This window comes from Sphaerodactylus townsendi, linkage group LG01 (assembly GCF_021028975.2).
Source record: "Sphaerodactylus townsendi isolate TG3544 linkage group LG01, MPM_Stown_v2.3, whole genome shotgun sequence".
Classification (NCBI taxonomy): Eukaryota; Metazoa; Chordata; class Lepidosauria; order Squamata; family Sphaerodactylidae; genus Sphaerodactylus; species Sphaerodactylus townsendi.
In genome coordinates, this window is record NC_059425.1 from 94,387,343 (window position 1) to 94,413,254 (window position 25,912).

The 25,912-nt window shown below is 42.3% G+C and overlaps 1 protein-coding gene across 3 annotated transcripts in view; it reads left to right on the forward strand.

Annotated features, from left to right (window-relative positions):
• Positions 1 to 663: 663 nt before the first annotated feature.
• AGPAT4 (1-acylglycerol-3-phosphate O-acyltransferase 4) overlaps positions 664 to 25,912 on the forward strand; it is a 74,186-nt gene continuing 48,937 nt past the window's right edge. The window contains exons 1-2 of one of the 3 annotated variants that reach the window (XM_048487741.1): positions 664 to 851; positions 14,720 to 14,958. In XM_048487741.1, the coding sequence (XP_048343698.1) occupies positions 14,781 to 14,958 (178 nt within the window). In that variant the 5' untranslated portion in view covers positions 664 to 851; positions 14,720 to 14,780. The remainder of the gene's footprint in view (positions 852 to 14,719; positions 14,959 to 25,912) is intronic. The other 2 variants (XM_048487759.1, XM_048487750.1) reach the window with 2 other exon arrangements.

Sequence of the window (25,912 nt, forward strand, 5' to 3'; positions counted from 1 at the left end):
CCATCCATCCATCCATCCATCCATCCATCCATCCATCCATCCATCCATCCATCCATCCATCCATCCATCCATCCATCCATCCATCCATCCATCCATAACCTGGCTATGTTGTATCTCCAGGCAGGGAAAGAATCAGAAGAGTAATGATGTGCAAAAGAAATAAATCAGTTTTTGACAGTTTTTGACATTCACCATTTACTAGTAACAAATAACCCAACTGGTTTTATATCCTGCTCAAATCTGTTTCCTACAGTGCTCTTTTATTGATTTATTAATAAACGTGCAAGAAGGGAAGAGTCCATGCCCCATCTCAGAATAACAGCCATCAGTCATGTTTCGTTTAAATTAATAACGGTCTAATTGGAAGAAACCTGCTCCAGGCATGACACCCAGGGCCAGCCTGGAGAGGCCAAATGAAGTCGCTGTTGCATGAAAGGAGGCAACAAGGATTAAGAGAGGAAGAAAAGGATGCTACATAAAGAGCTTTTGTCCCCCTGAAGGTTGGTTTCTGTAACAGCTGAAGGCAAAAAGGGAATTGGGGGTATGACTTCCTCTGACGAAGTGGCGGGTCTTTGACGAAGGCCAGGATCAGGTTACACTCGGGAAGCATCCTTCTCTTCCCGCCACTGCTGAATTGCAGCTTTAAAAGGAAGTGACATTTGGTGGGGAGAGACGTCAGCAGAAGAGCCGGGAGTGTTTTTTTTTTAAGGACCCACCCCTAGGGTGGAGTCTGGCTTTCTTTCACGGTGTTGGCAGACTTACAGCTCGTGCAAAGTAGTGGCAATCCCCGTGCTTCGGTCTCCTTGCTTTTGCTTTCCGGAGCATCTCTGTCAAGGGCTGGGTAGCACGAGGTAGGTGTAGTCTTCTTGCAGTTACTTCTCAGCAACTTTGCATTTCCATGCAATTAATCGTCTCATTCTCCCACTTTCCCTTTCAGAGAGTTGTAGTCCTGAAAGGCGCCTAGTATGGGGGACCACCCATCTGTAAGGTGGGATGCAAAGGGCTAGAGCAGCCCCCTCTGCGGCCGCCGCCTCCTGAAACTTGTTTGCTTTAATAATTGTTTTCCTGCCCCTCTGCTTTGCCTTCCTAAAGCTCCGTTTCTGAATTGATTCCCGAAGCCAACGAGAAATCTTCTAGCTACATCTCGGCTCTTTGTGTACATGTATAAGGCAACAAGCTCTTTCTTCGCTGTTTCCATGGAAACAGCCTCCCCTCCAGCCGTGTTATCCTCAACTACATCTAGCAATGTCTGTTGTGTGTTCGGAAATATTTTATTTGTGCAACGTTGCAGCACGCGTTTGCCTTTTTGCTGCACGTTCTTTTTTGGTCGCCCCCCCACACACACACAAAGAGGAGGTAGGGGAAGGAACAGGTTGCCTAGGAAACAGACATTTGTGACATTCTATTTACAGTCGTTTTTCCTGAATGTGCTTTACTCACCGAGTGAACCATGTTGTAGGCTCAATAATGAGCTGTTGCTCATGAGATGCAACAAAGTACTCAAATCTGCGCTGCATTTAACACGCTGTCTGGAAAAGCTCCCAAGATTGCTTCAACGTTTGGGGGAAGGTGAGGAGATGTCATTAGCTACTATTGGTTACAGTTGCATATGGATGGAGGTGTTGCAGTCCAGGACACTGAGGCTGTTGATGAAAATTAGGGCCATTAGAGCAAGGCAGGGCCACCTCTCTTACTGGAGAGGATTTTAGGAAGAATTGGTTTTCACAAGCAAGAATTGACTGATGCACGTAAAAAACTAGGTGTGGACTTGTGTCTTCCGGACATGAGAACCTGGCTTCTAAATGTATTGATTCGTTCTGCATTTTTGCAAACTTCATTTCTTGCTTCTGTATAGACTGGTGTTTTGCGATTAGAGTGTGTGCACTAGCAAGAGGGTATGAAGCTGGCTTTCATTTTTGTAAAGGCTTGGAGGAACTCAAGTCTCCATTGCCCATTCCATTGGCATGTCTCTGCAAGTGTGTGATAGAGTCCAACTAAAATATATAAACGCATAAAATGTGTATTTCTCGTGATGGGTAAGCAATAGGTCTGTTGGTACTCATTGCATGGCTTAACTTTAGGTTGTAAGAGAACTCTCAAAGTACTTTCCTAGAAGGTGTTATGTGTCTTGTTTGCACAAATAAGAAAACTGAAGAAGTCATTAGAAAAGTAAACTTAAAATGAACTATCAGCAATGTGCCCTTGTGGACTCTCATAAGCTATATATCTAATTCGCAAGTGTTCCTCCTATCTGCAGATTCCTAAATCCATGGATTGTGGCCGTATTTGTCCCAGACAGGTGCTTTTGCAAACTTGAGACACATTGTAGGTTTGCATAAAAACCTGACATTAAAAAAATTGGAGACTTTGAAGTTTTCTCTGTGTGTGCACAGAGAATGCACTTACCATTGGTGGAGTCCACAGAGCCTGGCAAGAGCACTGACCTAATGGCAGTGCAGCCTGGGAGCTGGAGTCTGAGCAGTTGCCTCCATCCTTGGCCAGCATGGCTGGGCCAGGGGTGCAGGGACAGTGGAAGCTGCTCCAGACCTGGCTGAGCCAGCAGCTGTAAGTTGGGGGAGAAGAGTGGGGGTGGGTGGGTAGGGGAGCAGAAAGAGTGGGAGTGAATGAAATGCCAGTGATGTGGAAAGGTGGGGAGATGAGAAAGAGTGAGTGGAGTATAAGGGTGGGGATTAGTGGGGAGAGCAGCAGGGGTAGGAGCTAGTGAAATGTCAGTGGTGGGGGACATGGGAAGAACAGCATAGGTGGAGGTCATCTGATTGCAAGGGTGGGTTGGAAGAGAAGTGTGAGTGAGGTATAGTGAAATGGGCAATGTGTGGGAATGGTAGCAATGGTGGGATAGACAGGGAAAGGCAGAAGACATTGCAGGCAAGTTGTCAGATAAAGGGATTGTGAGAAAGGGGGAAATAAGGGATAGGTTGACATATATGAGGAGGCAGATAAAGAGAGTGAAGACGGTTAAAGGGGAAGGAAACAAACCAGAATGGTTGGGGGAAGGAATGTACCCTCTTTGCACATTTCTTGCAGGTCTCTCTTTGTCTATATACTAATAGTCAAGTTGAGCAAATCTGAGGGTACCTAAATCTGGTGGTTGGAGCTGTGAACAGGCAAGAGTGATCTTTCTACAAAGGCTTGCAGAAAAACATGGAATGGGGGGGGGGGTGAGGGACCTCAATATGGCCTTAGATTTCACCCTCAAAACAGCCATTTCCTCCATGGGAACTAGAGTTATTAATTTCAAGGTGACGGCTTGAGATCACCCAAAATAACTGTTCTCCAGATAACAGAAATAAATTCTCCTGGAGGGAATGGTTGCTTTGGAGGGTGGTCTCTTCTCTCCCAAGGTCCACTTCAAATCCCCAGGAATTTTCCTGCTTGGAGCTGGCAACTCTAAAAAGGAAGCAAGAAAAGGGGAGAGGATATGGGAATGTTCAGGAAAGGGAAGGAGGAAATAGTGGGAGAGCGGTGAATGAAATGCTTCCTGACAGGTTCCCATTTGTCTACTTACTAGTAGACAAGTTGGACAAATCTGAGGATACTTATATCTGGGACTGGAACTGTGAATGGGAAAGGTAGATCTTTCTATAAACCTGAAAACTGGCCCCAGGTTTGCAGAAAAATATAGAATCCTAAAAAAACATGCCCAGGGGGTTAAAAAAAACACAAAATGATAAAAGGAGCTCCTGTAACTTTAAACAATGGATTTGGTCAGTGGCTTTTCCTAGGCAACCACAACATTGTAGGCTTTCCGTGAGTAAAGGATAGGGGGAGGGAGCAAAACCTTTTCCATGCCTATTTTGGTCTTTGAGAGAAGGCCCCTTGGGGTCAGGTGCCTGGCTAGGTTTGCCAGCTCCAGGTCTGAAAATTCCTAGAGATTTTGTGGTGGAGTCTGAGAACAGGGTTGAGGGGAGGTTCAGCTGAATATGATGCCACTGAGCCCACCCTTCCAAGCTGTCTTTTTCTCCAGGGGGACATATCTGAGTCATCTGGAATTCAGTTGTAATTCTGGGAGATCTCCAGATCCCACTGGAGATTGGCAACCCTAGGCCTGGCAGCAAGCTCTGGCAAGTCAGATGCCACCTGACTTGCTTGAGTCAACTAGACCTGGCTGCTTTCTACTCTTCAACAGCATCCACTGTGAAAGCCAGTATGGTGTAGCAGTTAAAGTTTCAGAGCAGGAGCTGTGAGATTCTGGTTCAGATCCCCATCTAGCTGCGGAAGCTCACTGGGAGATTTTGGACAGTCACGTACTTTCAGCTTAACATACCTCACACGGTTGTTGTGAGGATACAAAGGAGAATAGCAGACTAATGTGAGTTGGTGTAGTCCCCACTATGAAGAAGGACCATAGTTTTCCAAGGTAGAGGCTAGAGGGGAGGGCAGGGGAGGAGAAGGAAAGCTTAAGGCAGAGGGGAAGATAAAGGTAGGTTGGGTGTGAAGGTAGGCCTGTCAACTCCAGGTTGGGAAATTCCTGAAAATTTGAGGGGTGAAGCCTTTGGAGAGTGGAGTCTGAGAATGGGAGGGACTTCAGAAGGGTAGAATGTCATAGACTGCACCTTCTAACCCAGCCATTTCCTTCATTTAAACAAGTGATGCTGACATCCAAATGAGGATTTACAGCTGATTGCTCAATGACAGAAATGAGTTCCCCTAGAGAAAATGTTTTTTTTTTAAATTTGTGTCTATTGTCTATGGCACTTTAACTCTCTGATGTAGTGTAGCTCCCCACACCTCATCTTCCTAAGGCTCCACTGCCAAACATCCAGGAATTTCCCAACCTGGAGCTGGCAACCCTATGGGGAACTGATTTCTGGGAGGTTTGTTGTAATTCCAGGAGAGCTGCTGTTGCTGTGGGACCAGGGGGAAGTGTGGCGAGGCTGGGAGGGTAATGGAGGGCAGAAACAGAGGCTCATTCCGCACATGTGGAATAATGCACTTTCAAACTGCTTTCAGTGCTCTTTGAAGCTGTGCGGAATGGCAAAATCCACTTGCAAAAAGTGTTTTGAAAACGTATTATTTTGCATGTGCGGAAAGGGCCAGAGATTGATTGGGAACAGAAAGAGAGAGAAAGTGACAGGCATGTCAGAGGGAGTAAGAAAGGGTGGCATGAGGGAGAAAAAAGTGAGTCTGACAGAAATAAGGGGAGAGGGGATGAAGCAAAAGTGGGGGAATGGGATAACATCTCCTGCAAGTTCTTGCGGGTCCACATTCTTTATGTATAGTTACTCACCTACAAGCTGTTGATATTTACCTGGAAATAAGATTTACTGAGCAGGGGGTGGGGTGGGGGAATTACCAGATAAACCTGCTGCTTAAAGCTGCAACCTGTCCTGTTTAATAAACTAGAACTAAGAAGACTGGACTTCATTCATCCTTCTGACAACATCCTTACAAGCATGACTTACTATCCTTCTCACGAAGGTAAAATACTTTGAACCCCTCAAGTGCATGTAGTCTACCTGCCAAACTTTTTTCTTGACAAGGTATGTGGTATGACCTGACCCAAACTGGTTGACCCCTTAATATGTTTTTCCCCCTTTTCATCAGGGCATTTCTTTGTGGCATTCTAACTATCTGTGGTTACCAGACTGAAATGTTAACTATGACTATTAGAGAATTTTATTCATTTTCACAATTTAATTAGGAAAGGGGAGAAATAACACCTTGCCAAAGGCCTTTATGGCCAGAATCACTACCATGCTATGGATTTTCTGGGCTGTATGACCATGTTCCAGTAGTATTTTCTCCAGACATTTTGCCTGCCTCTGTGGCTGGCAATCTTTCATGTTGACATGGTGACCCTTCTTGTGTTTTTTAAGGCAAGAGATGTTCACTTACCTGCCTCTGCAGAGCAACCCTGGTGTTCCTTGGCTGTCTCCCAAATCCTTGCCAGGATTAACCCTGCTTAACTTCTGAGATGTGATGAGATCAAACTAACCTGGGCCATTCAAATCAGGGTGAGATGCAATGTAGATCCCTCCAAATAAATATGATTTTAGCTATTAATAAGCTCTAGATCACATTCTAACCAGATCTGAAATGGAGTTAAGCATGCTTAAATCTGTGGTGCCTAATTTTGCCTAGGATAGAGCTGTTAACTGTCTGAAGTGCAAATGCACAGGTTTAAGTAATTAGAGGAATTTTCTGGAAGGTGAGATTAAAGGTACCTTTCAGCTACATGTGGATGTTTTTGGAAGTCAGGTGTACCAGGCCTCCAGCCAATGTTGATCTCTGTCAGCTACTAGCAAAAACATGTCTTCTGTGATGCTGGCAGTTATCTGCATCATAGTATATTTATTTAACATTTCCTGTACTTGTGGTTTAACACTTGTGGTTTAACACTACAGTTCCACATTAGAAGAACAGAATTTTTGCATGCAAAATATTTGGTGTGCTGGGGAACAACTTTATTCTGCTTGGCTTATCAGAAAGAACTTTACATACATGGAATTGATGCCTCTCCCAGTATTTGATATTCAGTTCAGGAGAGGGCCAAAGTTACTTTATCTGTTTACCTGGGAAGATAAGAACTTGTGTGTTGGAATACTTTGTATATGAAGTTCTTTAGTTCTGCATCCTATAGAACTCCCAAAGATACTGGAGACCAGGACAAGATGGAATATGGAAAATCCTTTCAAAAACTATTGTGGGTATGGAAATGGGTGTGGAAAATCCTTTCAAAAACTATTGTGCTTAACTAGAAATAAATGATAGGCTGCATGTTGCCAAATAAGAAATCACAGCAGATGAGCCATAGTCAGAAAAGCAAAAACTAGAGGTATTGCCTGGATGGAATATTATAGGGTTCTCTTATTTAATTACTTGGAATAGGGAAACATGAATTTTTTTCTGCTTCAGTGCATGCACAGAAATGTATTTACTGTGTTATCTCAGAGTAGGCATTTAATGATATTACCACCTTCAGGAAGCTAAGCGGGTTTAAATCTGATCAGTGCCTGGATAGGAGACATCTTGGGAGCCCTCTGGATACCAGCTTGAGTTTCTTGATGCAAGGAAGGTGGAGTATAAATATAACAAATAAATTCCATTTCTGCTCATAATCGGGGTGTGATACATCTCTGAACAGTGAGCAAGGTTTAATTATTATTTTGCATAGATCTATTGACCTACAAATGAGGCAATCTGATTTGGGATGCTATAACTGGGCCAGGTTTCTTCATCTTCCTGTTGCCTTGCAAACTGTAAACTTTTCCTGACTTCTGAAGTTGACTTCTGGAATTACATTTAGAGACCTCTGAGTTTTTTTTTTTTACTCCAGCCTGAAGTTGGAAGGGGTGTTGTAAAGAATGGGGGGTGCATTCAGTAAACTTGAAATGAAAAAAACTGAAAATTCCTCGTCAGTATTTGAAGGCTTCTTTTGGCTGAAAAAAAATGGCAATTTAAGTTGTAACCAGCAATCCTGATCCCCCTCTCCCCCGCCCCCGCCCCAGTGAAAATTTCCCAAGATCATTTCAGGATCCCCAGCAGTGGAAAGCAAGCAATCCACTTTAAAAAACTGCTTTGACACATTCACATTGGGTTGCAGAGTTTTAAAGTTTAACCCCCACCCCTTGGGCTCCATTATAGTCTATGGGAAATCTTTTCAGGGCTCTGGGGGACCCTAATTTTTTTTCCATTGTTTCCAATACAGGATGGAGGCACATAAAATTGGACCCTATGATCCAATTTTTATTGAACTAATGGGTTCTTCTAAGGAAAGTCAACAGCAATTATTTTATTTATTTATTTATTTATTCTTACAGCTTCTATACCGCCCCATCCCCGGAGGGCTCTGGGCGGTGTACAACAAAAAATATAAATAGACGTATTATAAAATCTTTAAAACAGCGATAACAGTAGCAGTAAAAGTAATAATAGAGGCGTCCGACTAACCCCATTTTTAAAATTCTCCCCCCAAAAGGGGGAGGAGGGTGATGAGTCACATTTGATAGTGGCCAAGATGAAAGGCCAGTTGGGGGGGGGGGCACCATTTCAGCGGCTGGTCTCTCCAAAGGCCCGGCGGAACAACTCCGTTTTACAGGCCCTGCGGAACTCATTGAGGTCCCGCTTGGAACCAGACTTTAACACCGGAGGAAGGGTGTTCCCACCAGGCGGGGAGCCAGAGTACGGCTCAAAGAGCCCTGGCCCAGCGTGGGAGAGCCAGCACCCGCATCATAGAGGGCCAGGGACCACTAGAAGATTAGCCTCCACCGAGCGGAGAGGCCGTGCAGGTTATATGGGGTGATCACGGTCTCGAAAGATCACCAGGGAATCCCAGGCAGCGTAAAGGCCTTAAAGGTCAACACCAGCACTTTATGAAGATGATCGAGGAACTCTGCTGGGAGCCAGTGCAGCTGGCATAATACCGGAAAGCTGAATATATGATCGTAGATGGCGCTGCCTGTGAGTAAGCGCGCCGCTGCATGCTGGACCAGTTTTAGTCTCCGGATCAAACGCAAGGGAAGACCCGCGTAGAGCGAGTTACAATAGTCTAATCTGGAGGTGACCGTTGCATGTTGAAATTTTGGTGTTTCTCCCTTAAAGGTCCCCTCAGAGCCCTGGAAAATTTTTCCATAGACTACAATGGAGCCAATTTGTTTCTTTCTTTCTTTTTTTTCAGATTGGGGGCAGGGGAACTATGCCTGTATGAAAATTTCAGAATTTTCAGGAATACTGGAATTTTTTCGCTCCAATATATGTAAATCTGAATTTTCCTGAATTGTCTTTTTTACACACCCTCAAGTAAAGAATGCCTGTAATGGTGCATGCATATTGTAATCAGCTTGGTTAGAGCAGAGAGGAAATGCTTGAGGACATATAATTAGCATCTGTAGTGAAAGAAGAATCCTAATTCCTCTTCACCCCTGAGGCGATCCATTGTTTTGAACTTGTGAATGAACTCCAGTTCAGCAATCTTGTGTTGTAATTTCCCCTAGAATTTTTTTCATTTTTTTTCTCAGAACTGCCACTCTTGGGTGAGCAGTGGAATGGCCTGGAAGTTTAAAATGTTCTTCTACTGTACTCTGAGTGTTGTTGTTTTTAATGTTGGAATTATGTCCATTTATTCTTTTGCATAGGTACTCACCTGTTTGTCTGATGTAGACAGTGGAAGGACATTACTGATGTTTGATGGCATAGGTATAATGTTGGAAGATGAGCAACAGAATGGACCTGAGATGGTATGGCAGGTGTCATTAGAGCTGATACAAGGACAGAGCTAGAATCTTGGTTTGCTGCAGGCCCGGATCTGAGAATCCTTGTCCATGTTTGGAAGGGTATTGCTGTGGGTGAGGAATCGTTTAGGGTTAGCAGGTTGTCTGTGGACAAGAGAAGTGCTTTCCAATGCTTGTGAGAGAGGAATGTAATTGTCTAGCATAATTTGTAATCATTAGTGATGTATTGAACAGGTTTGAGGTGAGAACTGTATGTGATCATGGGTGGTGGTCTGTTTTTGTTTTGTTTGGGGCTGTATTGTAACAGGTTATCCCTTGGTATCATTCTGGCTTTGCAGATACTTTTCCTTTCTACATCAGGTGGATATTATTATTCCAAGAATGTCTGTTGTAGATCCTACAGATAAGAATCTCTGTTTGAACAAAAGTGGCTGTATCATTGAGCTGAGCTATAGACAGTCAGGGGTGTGGGGGGGGGAAGTGGTGCCTGGAGCAAAATGGTGCTCAGGGCCTGCCCCCCATGGAGCCCTGCCCCCACCCACTTTCTTTATTTCAGATGGCAGCCAGCTGAAAAACAGCCTGCTCCAGCTGCTGGGGCCTGGCTGCTGTGGCAGGGCGAGGCAAGGAGGGAAGGGGGAGGGGCAATTTCTGCCCCCACATGACCCCAATGGTGTGTGCCCAGAGTGGGGCCCCCTTCCCCGTTATTGCTACGCCACTGGTTTGTGTTCTTAGGGTAATGACTGAAGGCATATAGATAGGTTTGGCAATAAGTAGGTTTTCAGTATAAGTTTTTTTATACTTTTATTATCTACTAGCGGGGCCTGGCCACGCATTGCTGTGGCTTATTGTGGTGAAATGGGAAAGGAACAGTAGCAGCAAATCAATTGCCAGCAAATCAATTTATTATCTACTAGCGGGGCCCGGCCAGCAGTATGTGTGACCGCATCCTCCCTCACTTCTCTTCCTTTGCATGGCACCCCTCCCCCTCCCTTGCTTCCGGCTCCCTCTGCTAAGGTGGGTGGGTCATATCCAGATGCTGGGCCTGCTCCCTCCCCTCCCTTGCATGCCACCCCTCACTCTCTGTCCCCTCCCTCACTTCTCTTCCCTTGCATGCCTCCCCCTCCGTCCCTTTCCTCTCCCTCCGCTGAATGTGTATGGGAGTAGGTGTGTTGTGTGGTAGTAGTGGGTGAGGCACAGAGAATGAAAGGTACCTGCGTGTGAGGGGGGGAACCCCACCTGACAACTCACACAGCAACATGTGTATGGGCTTCACGTCCACTCGAGTTATTGCCTATGTACTGTTTTCACTGCTCATATCTGAGCAAACATTCTAAGGGCACGAACATTCTAAGGGTGACAGTTACACGCAGGCAGCTTCATGGCCTGGTGCGCCAGGAAAAAGATGCTTTACCTGGCTCAGGTATGTTGTCTGACAGCGGAAGGTATGTAAGAACACAGTCAGGGGAATGAGTAAGTGTCTGTGAAATTTTCAGAGCGTTTGGGCCAGCAGGTGTGGGGTTATTCTCGAAGCAACAAATTCATGGTTCCATTTTTATATATATAGATTTGTACAGTGTGTATTGAAAGTATATTTTTTGGGGGGTGCTGTGTGGTTTCCGGGCTGTATGGCCGGGTTCGAGCAGCATTCTCTCCTGACGTTTCGCCTGCATCTGTGGCTGGCATCTTCAGAGGATCTGATGGCCGTGAAAGCCTTCGACAATATTTTTTTTTTGCGGATTGGTTCATAGTCAGGTTGATGGTGGGGTAGGAACCGCTGAAGGCCTAGTGAAATTTCTACAGAGCTTTTCCCCCCCCCAAGTGTCCAAATGATGAAAATATCTTCAGTAAATCTCAGGTAGAAGAGGGGTGTTAACAGATAAAAGCTGAGGAAGCCCTTATCCAGTTTAGCCATGAAAATGTTGGCATATTGTGGTGCCATGTGGGTGCCCATGGCTCTACTATTGATCTGAATGAATAAATCTTCACCAAGTAGCTGTGGGGGAGGACAAACTGTAGCAAGGTTGGCCATGGGGTTTTATAAGATGGTGTTTCTATTAGCTTGTTGTTTATCTTTGTGGGGAAAGTTGGTGTGCAGACTCTTAACATCCATGGTGGCCAAAATAGTGTTTCCCAAAGATTGTTAACAGATTTTACTTTTCTCAGGAAGTCTGTGGTGTCTTGCACAAAACTGGGGTACTTGTCAGCATATGATCTGAGAATGATGTCCATATAACTACACCCACTGCAGTGATGGTGCTGGTCGTGATGGATGGCAGGACGTCCATTGTGGTTTCAACAAGTATTTGTTAAAGTTAACTACAAGAACAACTCTTGAAAGCTTTATACCCAAAAAATCTTGTTCACCTCAAATTTGTTACTGGATTCAAATCTAGCTGTTCTGCTGTAGACAAACACAGATACCCTCTGAAAATAAAAAAAGATTAGGTGTGGGATCAGGAATTTCTTCTGACTGACTTATGTTAAAACTGGCATCCAGATCAGAATGCATTTGTTATATTTTATCAGCAAAAAACTTTGCAGAAGTATCACATGGTCTGTTCCTGGGTCAATAAAACCTCAGATTTAGAAGTAAGCAGAGGTTGAGACACTTGAACAATTGGAATAATTGTAAACTCAATTGGAACGTTTGTAAACTAACAGAGAAGGGAGGTTCTAATTAATATGTGAGACGGTAATTGCAGTATCATGATTGATTGAAATAACAGTGTCTACATGGGTGGGAAGTTCCGGAATGTTTTAAGTAAGGTTGTCAGTTACTGATGGGAGTCTGGAAGAGTAGGGACATGGGGCGGGTGCTATTGGGCAATGGTGTTGCATTATTTTTAGGGAAATTCCCTACCCCCAGTGGGCAAGCCCAGTGACCCTCAATCATTATCATGAGTCATTCACAAAATTGCTGCATGGTTCTGTATAAAAGAGTGACTACCCTTGTCAGAGATACCACAGATACTATTTTACACGATTGCTCTTCCTTGCTAAGGTGAATCTAAAAGTTCTCATCCGGTTAAAGGTAACTAACTTTATTTTTTGGTTCAACTGCTGGTTCACCCTTTAAACATTCAGATCATATTCAGAAGTTCTTAATGCAGGTATCTAATTGCTTGGGCCCTCTGAGTTTTTAAAGCTGGTTTGTGATATCCATCTGCTGCACTTCTTGAAAGTTAGTGAAAAAACTGGAGCTGTATGATTTATCCAGTTTAATGTACAGAAAGTTTGAGGACTGGACTATTACTGACCCTGCATGGTAGTAGGTGGTTTCACTGAGTATAACATACTTGTTGTGCTTTGAGTTTTAATAGAAGAGGGTTCCCCCCACCACCACTATCACCAATAGTATGAAAGGACAGTGTTCGGTGTTACATGGGCTGTCTTAATTTCCAACCCTATCAAGCATGTGGGCACTTTCAGATTTTGAAAACTGGTACTGGCTGCCATGGAACCAGTCACAGAATGTTGGGAGCTTCCAAGCCAAGCATTGTCTTATGATGAAGGTAGCTGTTTCTAGATGAGTACTCCTTTCAGAAGCATCTTTTCTGGGGTCTTTTGAAGCATCTCCTGTTTTAGTAAGATGAAAGAAAGACAGGATGGGCACTTTGCTTTCAAGAAGAAAGAAGCAAACTCCAGGAAGTACATCTCTGGGGATCCCCCTCCCCCTGGTTCTTTGAAATGTTTTATTTGCTTGTTAGACTTTCTTAACAGAGTTGGGCTCAATTGTTCAGGCAACTTTATGAACAAAAGCCATAATGTATCTCTTTAATTATCTTTTATGAACAGTCAGTTACAAAGGTAAACAAGGTTTTTTACTAAGCTCAAATAAGTTAGGAGGTTATTTATAAATGATAAATAAAACTACATGAAGAAATTGTAGTCTATTTGTTATTGCTATCCTTTTCAGTGGGTAGTATGCAGTGTTGTGACGAACCAGTAAACTACTGAATGAAGTCTTGTATGTTAAGTGTATCTTCAGTCTGGTTTCTCTTCTCTAAAAAGTTCAAGGTTGAATTAGTGTCTGAAAACTTCTGTTTCACTTAGGAGCATAATTAGTTCAAAGAGGTTCAGGTGTTCTAATATACAAGCCTGACAGAAACAGTAACTTCCCCTTCACATTTTCTTCGGAATTAATTTCTTCAAAAGATTTGGATCAGGCTGTCTTTTTCCTAACAATCAAAACTTTAGAATTCATAGAATATCAAACAGTCTGTAAACGAGAGCTTCCTGTCCCATTAAAAAGATAATCCATTTGGAACCTATTCTCTTCTACTCAGAAATCCAAAGAGCATCCTCTAGCTGTCTAAGGGTTGAATTCCACCAACAGTTTGTTATGATATTTAGGACGGGTGTACATTTTCCAGAAGACAGGAAACTGGTGCAATGAGGAAGGGAGGGTTTTAACTTGGAACTGAAGGTCAAGAGTGAAGGCCAGGAGTAAGAACAATCTCAAAAATAAATTGAGTAAAAGAAAGCTTTATTACATAAGTTTACAATAAATATATTACCACCCGCTAGAACATCAGTTAAGATCCATATGCACTTTTCTTGAATTCTCCTAAACTGAATATATTTCTCTTGAGTCCTAAATAGTTAAGACTGACAGATTTCTGTCTTAGAGCCATCCTTGACTTCCTTCTGATGTTTATGTTAGCTTTTGAAACATTTCTATTAAAGGGCTGAGAGGGATCTGTTCACCTTCTCAACTCACTGAGGTGGGCAACCACTATTTGACCATCCTTGCCTGATTTCCTCCTGCCTTTTCCAGGGACTGACCTGCTTCAGATATGGTAGTGAATGGTGGAATAAAGCACTTTTACTCAGCCCTGTAACTCCCCAGAAGGTGAAGGAAGTCTGATATTTTAATTTTCTTGGCTAACCCCTTAATAAGGCATTAAATAATATATTGAGGCAGATTCACTCAAAGCAGAATTAAAGTTAGAGAAGATGGAAATGGGAGATAACTTAGATGGAAGGAAAGGATAGGCTGGAGAACGATATACGCAAGAGCTTAGACATTCAGTTCTTTGTTCACATAGCAAAGCAGCTGACTATGAGTGTGAAGATAGGTGTGCTGAATCGTTAAAAATGTAGTTCTTTCCATTAAATCAAGGTTTCTAGTTCTAACAAATTGTAAAATTTTACAATGTCATCCTTCCACCTGCTCCTTTTCCCTCTTTCAACCTTTCTCTTCTTCATATTCCTGTCGTCGTGACCATATATAATTTTAAATTGCTTTAACCTGAAAAAATACAGCGGGCTTGAAGATAATAGCATGTGGGTCAATAGACAGAGAAGATGTCGCTTAGTAATGGTAGATACCCTGTAATAATATTTGCTATTTAACGTGGAATCTCATTAGCTTTGCTAAAAATAAATTTTTTCAGATTTTCTTTGCCTTGGGAATTAAATGGGAATATTTTAATGACCTCTGGTAAAGAAGAAGATTCGCTGTAGTATCTAATGTTTTTAAAACAAACAGTTTTCTAATTGTAGGATTATCTTTCTTCTCTTTGCAGTTACTTTTAGGAATTCCTGGATTACCTTCATTCTAGAAGCTTTGCCTTGCTGCCTTAAACCATGGACATCATTGGGTTCCTGAAGTCTCAGTTCATTTGCCACCTTCTTGTCAGTTATATATTTATAGTATCAGGACTTATTATCAACTTCATCCAGCTCTTCACACTAGTTCTCTGGCCATTCAACAAACAACTATTCAGGAAGGTCAATTGCAGGCTGGCTTACTGCATTTCTAGCCGTAAGATACTTTTATCTTTCTGTTTTATTAAATGTCTGTGTTGGGGGATGGAGGGAATTCAAATGTGATAAGTATTCTATATTGCTGTGTTTGAATGCTAATTCAAATTGTTTTACAGAAATAATTCTTAAAAGAAAACCTGAGTGTAAGGTTTGTTCCACACAGCAATAAGAGTCCTGAGGACCTAAAAAAGGCATCTTGGGAAGGAATTCCACACAGCTTTTCCCCCCAAGATGTCCTCAGGATGCCTTATTAAAGTGCAAGGCATCTTTTTTTGAAAACGCTTCAAGTGTACTTTTTTCCCCTTAAAGCACCTCCAAGATGTCCCCTGCCTACCTGTGCAGAATGCAGAGCTCAGGTGGCATCTTATTTTTCCCACCCGACCATTTTGCCCTCTGGTCAGTTTCACCCTCCACTTGCACCCAACATTTTGTGTGCTGGTGAAGGGATTCTTCCTGCCTCCATTTGCTGAAGGACATTTGCTCTGCAGACTCTAATTCTGGGTGGCTTTTCAGGCAAAAAGTACATAGTTGTACTCAGCTTGTCCTGCCAATTCCAGCAATATATAGTTTTTCTTCTTAAAAAAATTTCAAGGAGCTGTCTTTCTAGCTATGCAGAAATGCATAAGAAAATCTTAGCTGTTCAGAGGACTGCTTTACCTTCCATTGAGAAGTATACCTCCAAGCGGCTAAGATTCTCTTATGCGTGTCTGCATAGATAGCTCCTTGAAAATCAAAAAAAGGAAAACTATATTCTATTAGAACCAACAGGATGAGCTTAGTAAAACTATGTACTTTGGGGGCTATAAAGGTACCCACGGTCAGAGCCTGCGGAGCAAACATCTTGAGGCAACCTTCAGCAAATGTAGGCAGGGCTGTACACAAAATGTCAGGTGAAAGTGGAAGAAGAAGCTGACCAGAGGGCAAAAACGGTCGGGTGGGAAAAAGCCTCTTTTCTCCTCTGATGCCTTTGCTGTCTGGAACCAAACTAGAAGCCACCTCTTATTTTGGGTGTGCATAGTGAAAAGAAGCAGTCCCCTCTTTTTACTACTTCACACAGATGCCTTTTTTTGCTTTGCGGAACGGACCTAAGGCATCTTTTTCATTTGCTGATTGAAGCTCCCTTTTGGCCCCTCTTTGTGGAAGATAAGATTTTTTCAAAGTATTTGTGCAGCTGTGCCAGACGTCTGTGGTGTTTAGGGAGGATGATCAAAAGACAGTTACACTTGATGCTTAAAACAAGATGGTGCATTATCAAAGGCTTTGGGCATATAGTAGTGGCTTTCAAATTGTGTCTTGGCCATCCCAAGCTTTCCTGGCAAATTCAGTAAGCTCAGAAATTGCAGGCAGCCTCAGCAGGGAGATACCTTGCCCACTATTAGTGACTTACCCTGGAGTCCTCAGCATCCTAGGGCACAATGAAGTTTCCCAGAAGTAAACACTAGGCTTAACTAACCTGACTGGTGTCGTGTCCCTCCTTACCTGAGAGTTTGCCCCACGATTTATGGCAAAAATAAGTGAACATTGACCCTATGGCTGTGGTGGCAAACCTTTGGCACTCCAGATGTTATGGACTACAATTCCCATCAGCCCCTGCCAGCTGGCCATGCTGGCAGGGGCTGATGGGAATTGTAGTCCATAACATCTGGAGTGCCAAAGGCTCGCCACCACTGCCCTATGGCATTTACACAAAACCAAGCAGGTGAATATATAAATGGTTTGCTGATGTTAGGAAGTCTTGAAATGTACCAGGATTAGGGTTACCAGGCAGTGACAGGAGGGTGCAGCATCATGTGATTTTTTTTAACAAAGAAGCCTTGATAAAAGTGTTTTCCCCACGGACATAATATCCCAAGGGAAAACTGGGATCAAACATACCGGGTTGTTTGTATCTTGGTTTCTCCCTTCGCCCAACTGCCCCGTCAGCGTGTTCAGGATGGGAGGAAGAACTCCAGTGAATTATGCGTGAGCCTCCGGTTTATTTTCATTTTCCTCATGAATGTTTATGTTTACATATGTTTACATAGTTTACATTTATGCAGCTTATGTAGATTTCTGCGCATGTGCAAACATTCCCTTTTTTTGACGTTCTGATTGGCTGTAGCTGTGGGGCAGGGAGAGCAGGGTGCGAGGTGGGAAAAATAAACCAGTCCGTCTCCTGCGGTGTTTGCATGGGACTGGGATCGGCCCAGCTTTTTAAAAAGAACCTCCAACTTTATCGTTTTTTGAAAGCCATGGAATCTTGTGGGGTGGGCCCAATTTAGCCCCAGAAGCCATGTGGAACTGGGATGTTTCCCCTCTTTATCCCAGGATATATTGGCTGTGCAGAAAACTCCAAAGGGTACCTTTAGGAATCACTGAAAACTCTATGGTAAAACCATGTAGTTTCTGACAGTTCCTTGAACTATACTTCCGTCAAGTACACAAGGCTGCATATTTTAAAAAAGTGTTCTTCTGCCACTACTTGGAGTTGCAGTAGGCAACAAGCCCTTCACAGCCCTGATCAGTATAATGTATCACATTTTTAATCCAAGGTGGGCATAGATCTATTTCCTGCCTTTTTCATTTTCTGTTTCAAAATATGTTTCCCTTGCCCAAAATAAGGTATGCACAGGATCATGCTGCCAAGGGTAAAGCATATTTATGCTCTGAAATTGTAAGCCAGTGATATCACTTTGAGAACCATAAGTCTGAATCTATTTACCGTCTCCTCTAAAAAGCATCTGTGGTGTAACTGTGAGCCAAACATAGGTTAAAAGGCTTGTTATTCTGTGGTAAAGGAAATAATTAGCTTCAACAATTTAAAGTGTGACTTTTCCATCAAATACTAAGCTTTTCATAAAGATACCCCATATACCTCTTCTATTGTCTTTATCTTGAGCGACTGTTGATTTTTGATAATTTCTGTCAACTTTCTCACTTCTGGCCAAACTGTGATATTTTGTTTGCAATGATAACATAATAGGGTAAACTTGAATAGTGCAGGTTCTCTGTGGTGTGGAGGGTTGTAATATGTAAAAGGTGTATGTGAGCCATCCATAGGTCTCAATTTTACATCTTATGTTGCAATCTCTTCTGATCTATGTGGGTTGTCATTGAATAAATGCCAAGTTGTTCTTGAGTCTAGATCTGAATCTCATGCACCACATTCCTACAGGAAGATTCATAGAATGAAACAATTATCTTACTAATATAAAATATTGAATCAATTCCAATCCCTCCCCCAGTCCTCTGGGACTGTGATATTCTAAAGAATAAATAAATAAATGTTTTAAAACAGTATAGCTCCATTCAGCTACGTTCTGTGCAGCTCCATACATTTTCAAGACCACCATCTTTTAGAAACTGATAATGATACTTAATTGGAAAGTTGGCAGTAATGAAAATATTTTCATTTGTTTTGTAACTGACTGCAGGCAAAGAGACAACACAAGACAGGATTTTAACATCAGGTTTTATTCTTTGTACTAGCATTTCCTGTCCAAGAAGAATTTCTGGTACTTAAGTGGATTACAGATCACTTGTAATTTCTGCCCGCACCCCCATTGGGGTCCTAGATGGCTTTAGAAAAGTATTTAATATGCTCAGGACTTGATTTCATCTAGGCCATTACAGTGAAGCAAGCAAAAGAGAGAATGATGGGCAGTAATATGATTTTTAAAAGCCTCAAAAGGCATATTAACTCTGTAGCATCTGTTCTGTCCTTAAACTCATGTCGTGTTGTAACATTGGCTTTTTCTCTTGTTTCTGGCAAGCAAGACAAATCCAGGTGGGTTGCTGTTTGTTTAAGAGATTTGTGGTGGTTAATTAGGAGACTTATTAATAAAAGATTCTAACAATTGAAGAGAGGCTGTTGGAGGATTTTAGCTTGTAGCCAAAAGAGATGTATAATAATAATAATAATTTCCCTATACCTCCCAACCCCCCAAGGGCTCTGAGCGGTGAACAATAAGGCCAAAAAGGCACCATACAATATACAATAATAAAATATAAACATAAAAACCATGAACATTATTTAAAACACAGTAGCAGCAAAACACAGAATTGGGAGGGGACCTGGCAGAAGGCCAAAGATGGTACTGATGAAATCAGGGGAGGACGTCACAGTGGCGGCAAGATCCACGCCAGCCTCCCCAAAGACCCGGTGGAACAACTCAGTTTTACTTGTGTAATAAATCGTATTGTGGATAAAAACTGATATTCTAGAAACAAAAAACAAAAATAGATTTTAAAAAATTTCTTAGCCTCCTTGAAGTATAAGGAAGAAGCTGAAATACATTTCAGATTGGCATTAAAATCAGTATTTTGCTCTTATTGTAATATATTAAAGTATATATACTATTAAGTCTTAAAATGGAATCCATGATTTTCTGTTAAAGTAAGGTTGCCAGCTCCGGGCTGTGGGCAGACCCTGAAGAGGATGGAGTTTAAGGAGGGGAGAGAGTTCAATGGGATATAGTTCCATAGTCTCTACCTGCCAAATAGGTCATTTTCTGCTAGGGGACTGATCTCTGTTACCTGGAGATCAGCTGTAATAACAGATCCCCACCACCACCTGGAGGTTGGCAAGCCTATGATAAACACATTGAATTAAAACTTGCTTGTCTACATAAAATACTTAATTAGGGGCAGCAATATCTGACTCGGGCAATTTACAAATGATCGGATGGACATGCATTGTATTTATTATTGCGCAAATGAATGAATTGGCGACCATCAAAACAGCATGTGTGCTTTCCCTGTCATCGTGCTCAGCAGTAATAGTCCTAAAGAAAAAGATCTTTCTTATTGCCCTTATGTGTGTATGAAAAAAGCCGAACAGAAATCTTCAATTCTGTAGTGGAGAAGACATGTGGGTTGTATTACCAGAGCTTTGGGTAACATTCTTGGGAAGTATTAAAGCTCTTTTTACTTGTACACAAATATTTTGTATATTGTAGCTATGATTTTGCATGCATGTTTATTCAGAAAGTGGTTTAACTTTTGATAAAGAATTCAAATTGCTTTGATGTAAATCAATGCTCATTCATATTGCTCAATGCTTATGTTCACCAGCACTGAATTCCTACTACTACATAAGCAAGACCAAGTGTTCCTTACAGAGGCGTAGCTAGGCCAGAGTGCGCCTGATGCACACTCTGGCTTTTTTGCCCCCCCACAGCACCACCCCCCCACAGCAGCCCCCCCGCGGCACTTTATTCTTCTTACTTTTAAGAAAGGAGCAGGCTGAAGAAGCCTGCCTGCGTTGCCTGGGCCTGGTGGGAACTACGTTGCCTGGCCCACCAGGCTCAGGCAACGCAGGCAGGCTTCTTTTCTGGAATGTTCCATTCCTAAAAGTAAGTGGGGGGTGCGCCGTGGGGGTGCGCTGCAGAAGGGGGGTGGGGGGCGCTGCGGGGGGAGTGCAGGGGGCTGGGGGGATTTCTCCGCCCCCCATGTGACCAGAATCGGTGCGCCCAGTGCGTTGCGCACCCCCGCTTCCTGGTGGCTTCGCCACTGGTTCCTTAAGAAGAAAAAGAGTTTGGATTTATATCCCACTTTTCTCTCCTATAAAGAGACTCACAAGCTCCTTTCCCTCTCCCTCCCTCCCCTTGTTAAGTAGGTGGAGCTGAGAGAGTTCCAAAGAACTGTGACTAGCCCATGGTCACCCAGCAGGAATGTAGGAGTGAGGAAACACATCTGGTTCACCAGATAAGCCTTTGCCACTCAGGTGGAGGAGTGGGGAATCAAACCCTGTTCTCCAGATTAGAATTCACCTTCTCTTAACCATGACATCACACTGGCTCTCTTAAGGATGGCACTGGGATACATTAGTGTAGAGATGTGATATGGGAATACTTTTCATGGAATGGCTTATCCCCTGTGAACAGGGGTCTCCATTTTGCTGTCTTTCAGAGGGCATTTGTACACAGATTTAAAAAGAGGCAATTATTTACAGGTATCCTTCTGAAGTGCTAGGTGCAGTATGACTCCTCTCTCGCTTTTGAGAAAGTCACTCTTAATGGAGTTTGTAGCATATTTACTCCCTGTCTCTAGAAAAGGAGCTTGGCAAGGAGGGACAGAGGTTCCCATTTCCTAATCAAAACAAACAACTCTCCCCTTTTTCTTATTTTTACACCTACACTGCTCTTTCTGAAGAACCATCATGTTTACCAAAATACAAAAACAATGGACTCCAAGAAAATTTACTGGCTTGGATCTCATCAACAAGTTGCGTGCATTCATGCTAGATTGTTGCTGAGCATGCTTTAACTTGTGCTAGCACTTCCATTTGTGAAAGGTTTATTGAAAATAGTTTATATTTCTTATATATTGAGATTTTAAGTATTTACTGATTATTCATTGAATGTTCTCATTTTATGATTTAAATTATAATTTGCAATCCTTCAGTAAATTGACTATTTTGAATGATAAAGTTAGATCATGATTGCAGATCCGTATACTTTTATTTCTTGTATTTCTATCTCTGTTTTTCTTGCTTCTTTGTTAATATATACATATACAAAAAAGAAAATCATTTATATTTTATGAATGAAGTTACTGGCACAATAGGAAGCATGCTGTGTGGCAGCAGTTATCTAGCGTGTGTGGAGCTTGTTCCTAGGATCTAAGCCATCCTTGCTAGAATGTTCCTTTGTGTTCAAGCAGTGACTTATAGAACTTCTTGAGAATGAGTTGCCCAAAATATGAAACTGCTTTTTAGAGGAGTATTTTCATTTAGGCAGAAGGCCAAGAGCCATATAGTTACTGTATTGTTCTAGATGGTATAGGATTTTGGAAACATTGACCTTTTGTGCACAGATCCCTTAATGTTCCTAAAACATTTTCAGTGTACCCTTTACAATGATGTATGTCTGCATTCACCCCCACAAAATGATTCCTGGTTCATGTGATTTTTTTTCAGTTTTGTGTTAATTGATGCTTCAGTGTTTCACAGCCTTGTGCTACATTCTATACTCCTTGTATATTCAATGCTTTAAAAATTGGTGTCCCCCCCAAAAAATAAAAAAAAACAGAGAAATGCTGCAAATAAACAGTCAAGGGGGAACTGAATGAGCTCAGAAAATGGCACCACAGAGGAAGTTCAGGGAAGCAGAGGAGTGGGAGAAATGTAATAAATAGATTGCCCAGGAAGATGTTTTCAAAATGTTTCAGCCAGGGAATTGTTTTAAAAGGGGATTCATTTTAAATGTTTTGAGGCTGGAAATAAAACATTTTGGGGTAAAAACAATGTGGAACTTCATGGAGGAAATGTTTTATTTTCTGTCCCAAAATGTTTTAAAAGGTTTATGCAGAAAGGGTCATTGTTGGAGTGAGCAACTTCAACATATGAAGCTGCCTTATTCTGAGGCAGATCATTTGTCCCTCTAGCACAGTACTGGGCTTTCCCACACAATTCATTTAAAACCACTTGAGACAGGAAATAAAAGGTTTCCTTCATAGAGTTCTGCATTGCTTTTACCCCCAAATGTTTGTTGGAGTGAGTTTATGCTTCCCAGGGGTTCCCACCCACCCCCCCCCCCCCATGAATTGACGTGTCTGTTATGTTACGGACACATTTTCATTGCAGTAGGGCCTACAGTCCAGTATCTGAGCATGACAAACCATTTCTCAATGAGGCTATGTGCTTTCAACAGGGTTGAATTGCTTGGAAGCCCCAGAGGTTAAGAAAATTGAGATTTTCGCTTTTTCTGTAATAGAGCAAAATGAAAAATTGTCATCAGGTCAGAGTAGCAGCCTCTTGTATGATTTATAACTGGAAATAAGTGAAAACATGTGCCTGCTGAAATGGAAGTCAGGCTTCTTGAAATGTTACTTGGAACATTACAAGCAATATCTTTCTTCTTAGCCATGGGATTTCCCCAGTGTTTTAGTTCCTGCAGTCTTTTCCCTTCAGATTTTTTTACAAGCTAGAATTTCTCTTGTAGTCTTCCTTGTGTAATTGAAAGCAATGATTGAGAGTCCTCCAACATCGGAATAGATGAAGAAACCTGTTTCCTTGGAGCCCTGTTTCTTAGCAAAAGCAAATATGTTACATGTACTCGAAAGGTGTGAATGTCATGTAAACTGTATGCAAATTATTTGATTCAATAAATTGGGATAAAGCAATTTGATTTCCTTGGAATACAGTTCACTCCCATCTGTGTTGATCAGCAGATAGACTTGGTCAGATTTTGCAGTCAGATGCTCCTTACACATTCTTTCAGCTACATGAAAACCACATGTTTACTTTACAAGTCTCTCCTGAAGTGCTGTTAGGTTTTTTAAATGACCAGGTCACCAAAGCATTCTTTGGGTCTTTTCCAGGAAATTGGCACAGTGCCTCAAAAGGCACAAGTTTTTTTTCCCTCTCACTGGATCCCAGTTGCATGAATCTACTTTCTCAGTGCTTATGGAATATTCAAGTTGACTGATAAGCAACTAACACTCCTAGAAATATGTTCAAAGCAGTTTGAGTGTTTTCTTCATAGATCTGATTATGAAACAAAAGGTCAAAGCCAATGTTGTGCAGTCTCCTTTCTCCCAATAGAGGACAGAGTTAGAGATGTTCATTCTCTATCTTCTGTTGGGAGTGAATTCCACCCCTCTTGCCTTAGTGGTAACTTTTGTGACCCAGGATGCTGGTTCCTGAAACTTCCTGGTTGACCCAGGCCAATTACGCATGTTTGGTCTCCTTCACATTCTCTCAGATCTGAGAATGTTCACAGATTTCGAATGCTGTCAAAGTGTGACTTTTCAGGGAAAGCAAAGGGAATCAACATGTCTTCCAATTTCTTCAGGTTCCTCACTCCTGGCTTTCCTTGGCCACACAACAATTCCTCCTGCATGGATTGAACAAGGAAGTGGGAGGTAGGCCAAATGGCCGCATGGCACAGTGGTGGTTCCATTCAAACAGAAAACCACAGGAAAAACCGGTTTTCTCCTGTGAAGCACACAGCTACAACATAAACACTGTATGCATGAAAGCCCCAAGAATCCTGCTTAGCATATAGACCAGGGGTGGCCAAATTTGCTTAATGTAAGAGCCAACTTCAGATATTTGAGAGCAACAAGGGATGAACAAATATTACACACATGTTTTTGTTGTTACATGCACATTTTGCTACAAACTTTTTATATAAATATTAAGAAGTACACATATATAATTATTATTCATGTATGTATTTTTATTATTTTATTAACATTAAATGAGACTGACAAATTAAAATGAAATGAGTAAAATTAAATGAGACTTCCAAAAGTAAAACCAAAAGGAGTGCAAAAAAAAAGATTGTTAGTATTAGGAGAAATATTGCGAGTTTCCATCTTTGCTTTGAGTTGTTTAAAATCAGGCTGTATGAATTACAGGGCTAAGGGGCCTTGGGCACTTTTACCTCTGACCTCGATGTCCAAGCTCTTGCTGCCCCTTCCAGCCTCCCTGCCCCACAGTAAGGGGCAGCTGCATGGCCAGGGACGAGGATGTGCTCAGTGCGAGACAGGCCGGGGAGAGGGGAGACCCACTCTACTGACCCGTCTTCCCAGCTGCAAGCCTCATGCGGCTCATGAGCCACTTAGCCATCCCTGATATAGACAGTGATGAAGGTTGTTCCTGATATGTCTTTCTCTACCCGCTTTCAGCGTTAACTGCAATGAAAGGATTTCCCTGCTGAGATGAAAGGAGTGAGCACATGTTTTCATAGCTGCCTCAGAATCTAGTATGCCTAATTAAAAGTAAGGTATTTGCATCAGCCTTAAATTAGATATGTGGATTAACCAAGGCACCTAATTTCTGTTTTAAAAGCAAGTTTACCCAAAATGTTCATTTTCAATAATTTAAGAGCCACAAAGCAATCTTGTAGTTGAAATTTCTCTTTTGTAATGAGACAGGCTGGAGTGAAGGCCAAAGAATCAGCAGTATAGCAGTTTGCTGGTGGCTAAGATATTTCTCCTCTCCAAACTGCTTTGATAACATTCCAAGGAAATCAGAGGACAGCACCACTTACTTGGTGTGAACAAATGCTTGAGCTGGGGAGGTTAGTTGTCCTGGCTCCTAATCTTCTCCATAAATAAATAAAGACAATGCTAATAACTTCTTGTGTGCTTCAAAGGGATGTTGTTACACTTCTGGATAAAGTTACACAGTACAAATTATTACTTGTGAATTACTTTTTAGAGAGACGATGTAACAACACTTTACAGTGCTTAGAGAATCTACTTGGTCTATATTAGAAAAGAGAGGAAATAATGTTCTGTTGTTGGTATGTCTTTTCCCTCCTTCTCTTTAGGCAGAGAGAGCTAGTTTGAACTAGCTGGAGGACTAAGTAACCCAACCCCTAAAAATGAGGCAATGGTGGGAAGAATAGCCAATAGCAAATGTGAAGCACTGGAACTGTTTCTTTCCAGCATTTGACTATTTAAACATGAGCGACCTACAGCCCTGTCCAGAGTAGAGGGTTGAAGGGGCTTGAGGAGGGGCCTGGCCCTACACTGGTGGAAATGCCCTCCTTGGGGCACTTAACCCAGTGGAGGGGTGAATCTTTTGGTGGGCAGCTTCTTGGAACGGTTCAACGGCACCACGTCAGTTCGCCAATGCCACTGCCTGCCCCACTGGTGGCGTGGGGGCATTGTGGAGACTGAGCCGTTATTAGTCAGCTTCCACCCCAGCTCTGCCTCTGGAAGCACCGCAGCGCTGGTGCTTGTAAACAACCAGTTGTTAAATTATTTGAATCCCACCACTGCATGCACCCCGTTCCCAAGCAACTCATTACTGCCTGTGCTCCCCCCCTTCCATCTTTGCGATGTTCCAATGCAATGGCACTTTGGCTGGAACCAGTTTTTTCAGAGTGAAAAGAAAAAATGGAAGCGAGACAAGTCATGCACAAATTGGGCATAACATTGTCTGGATACTGCTGTTACTATGTGCGGCTCAGAAATCCCCATGTTGGATCAGCTATACTTGTGGATGTAAATAACTATTT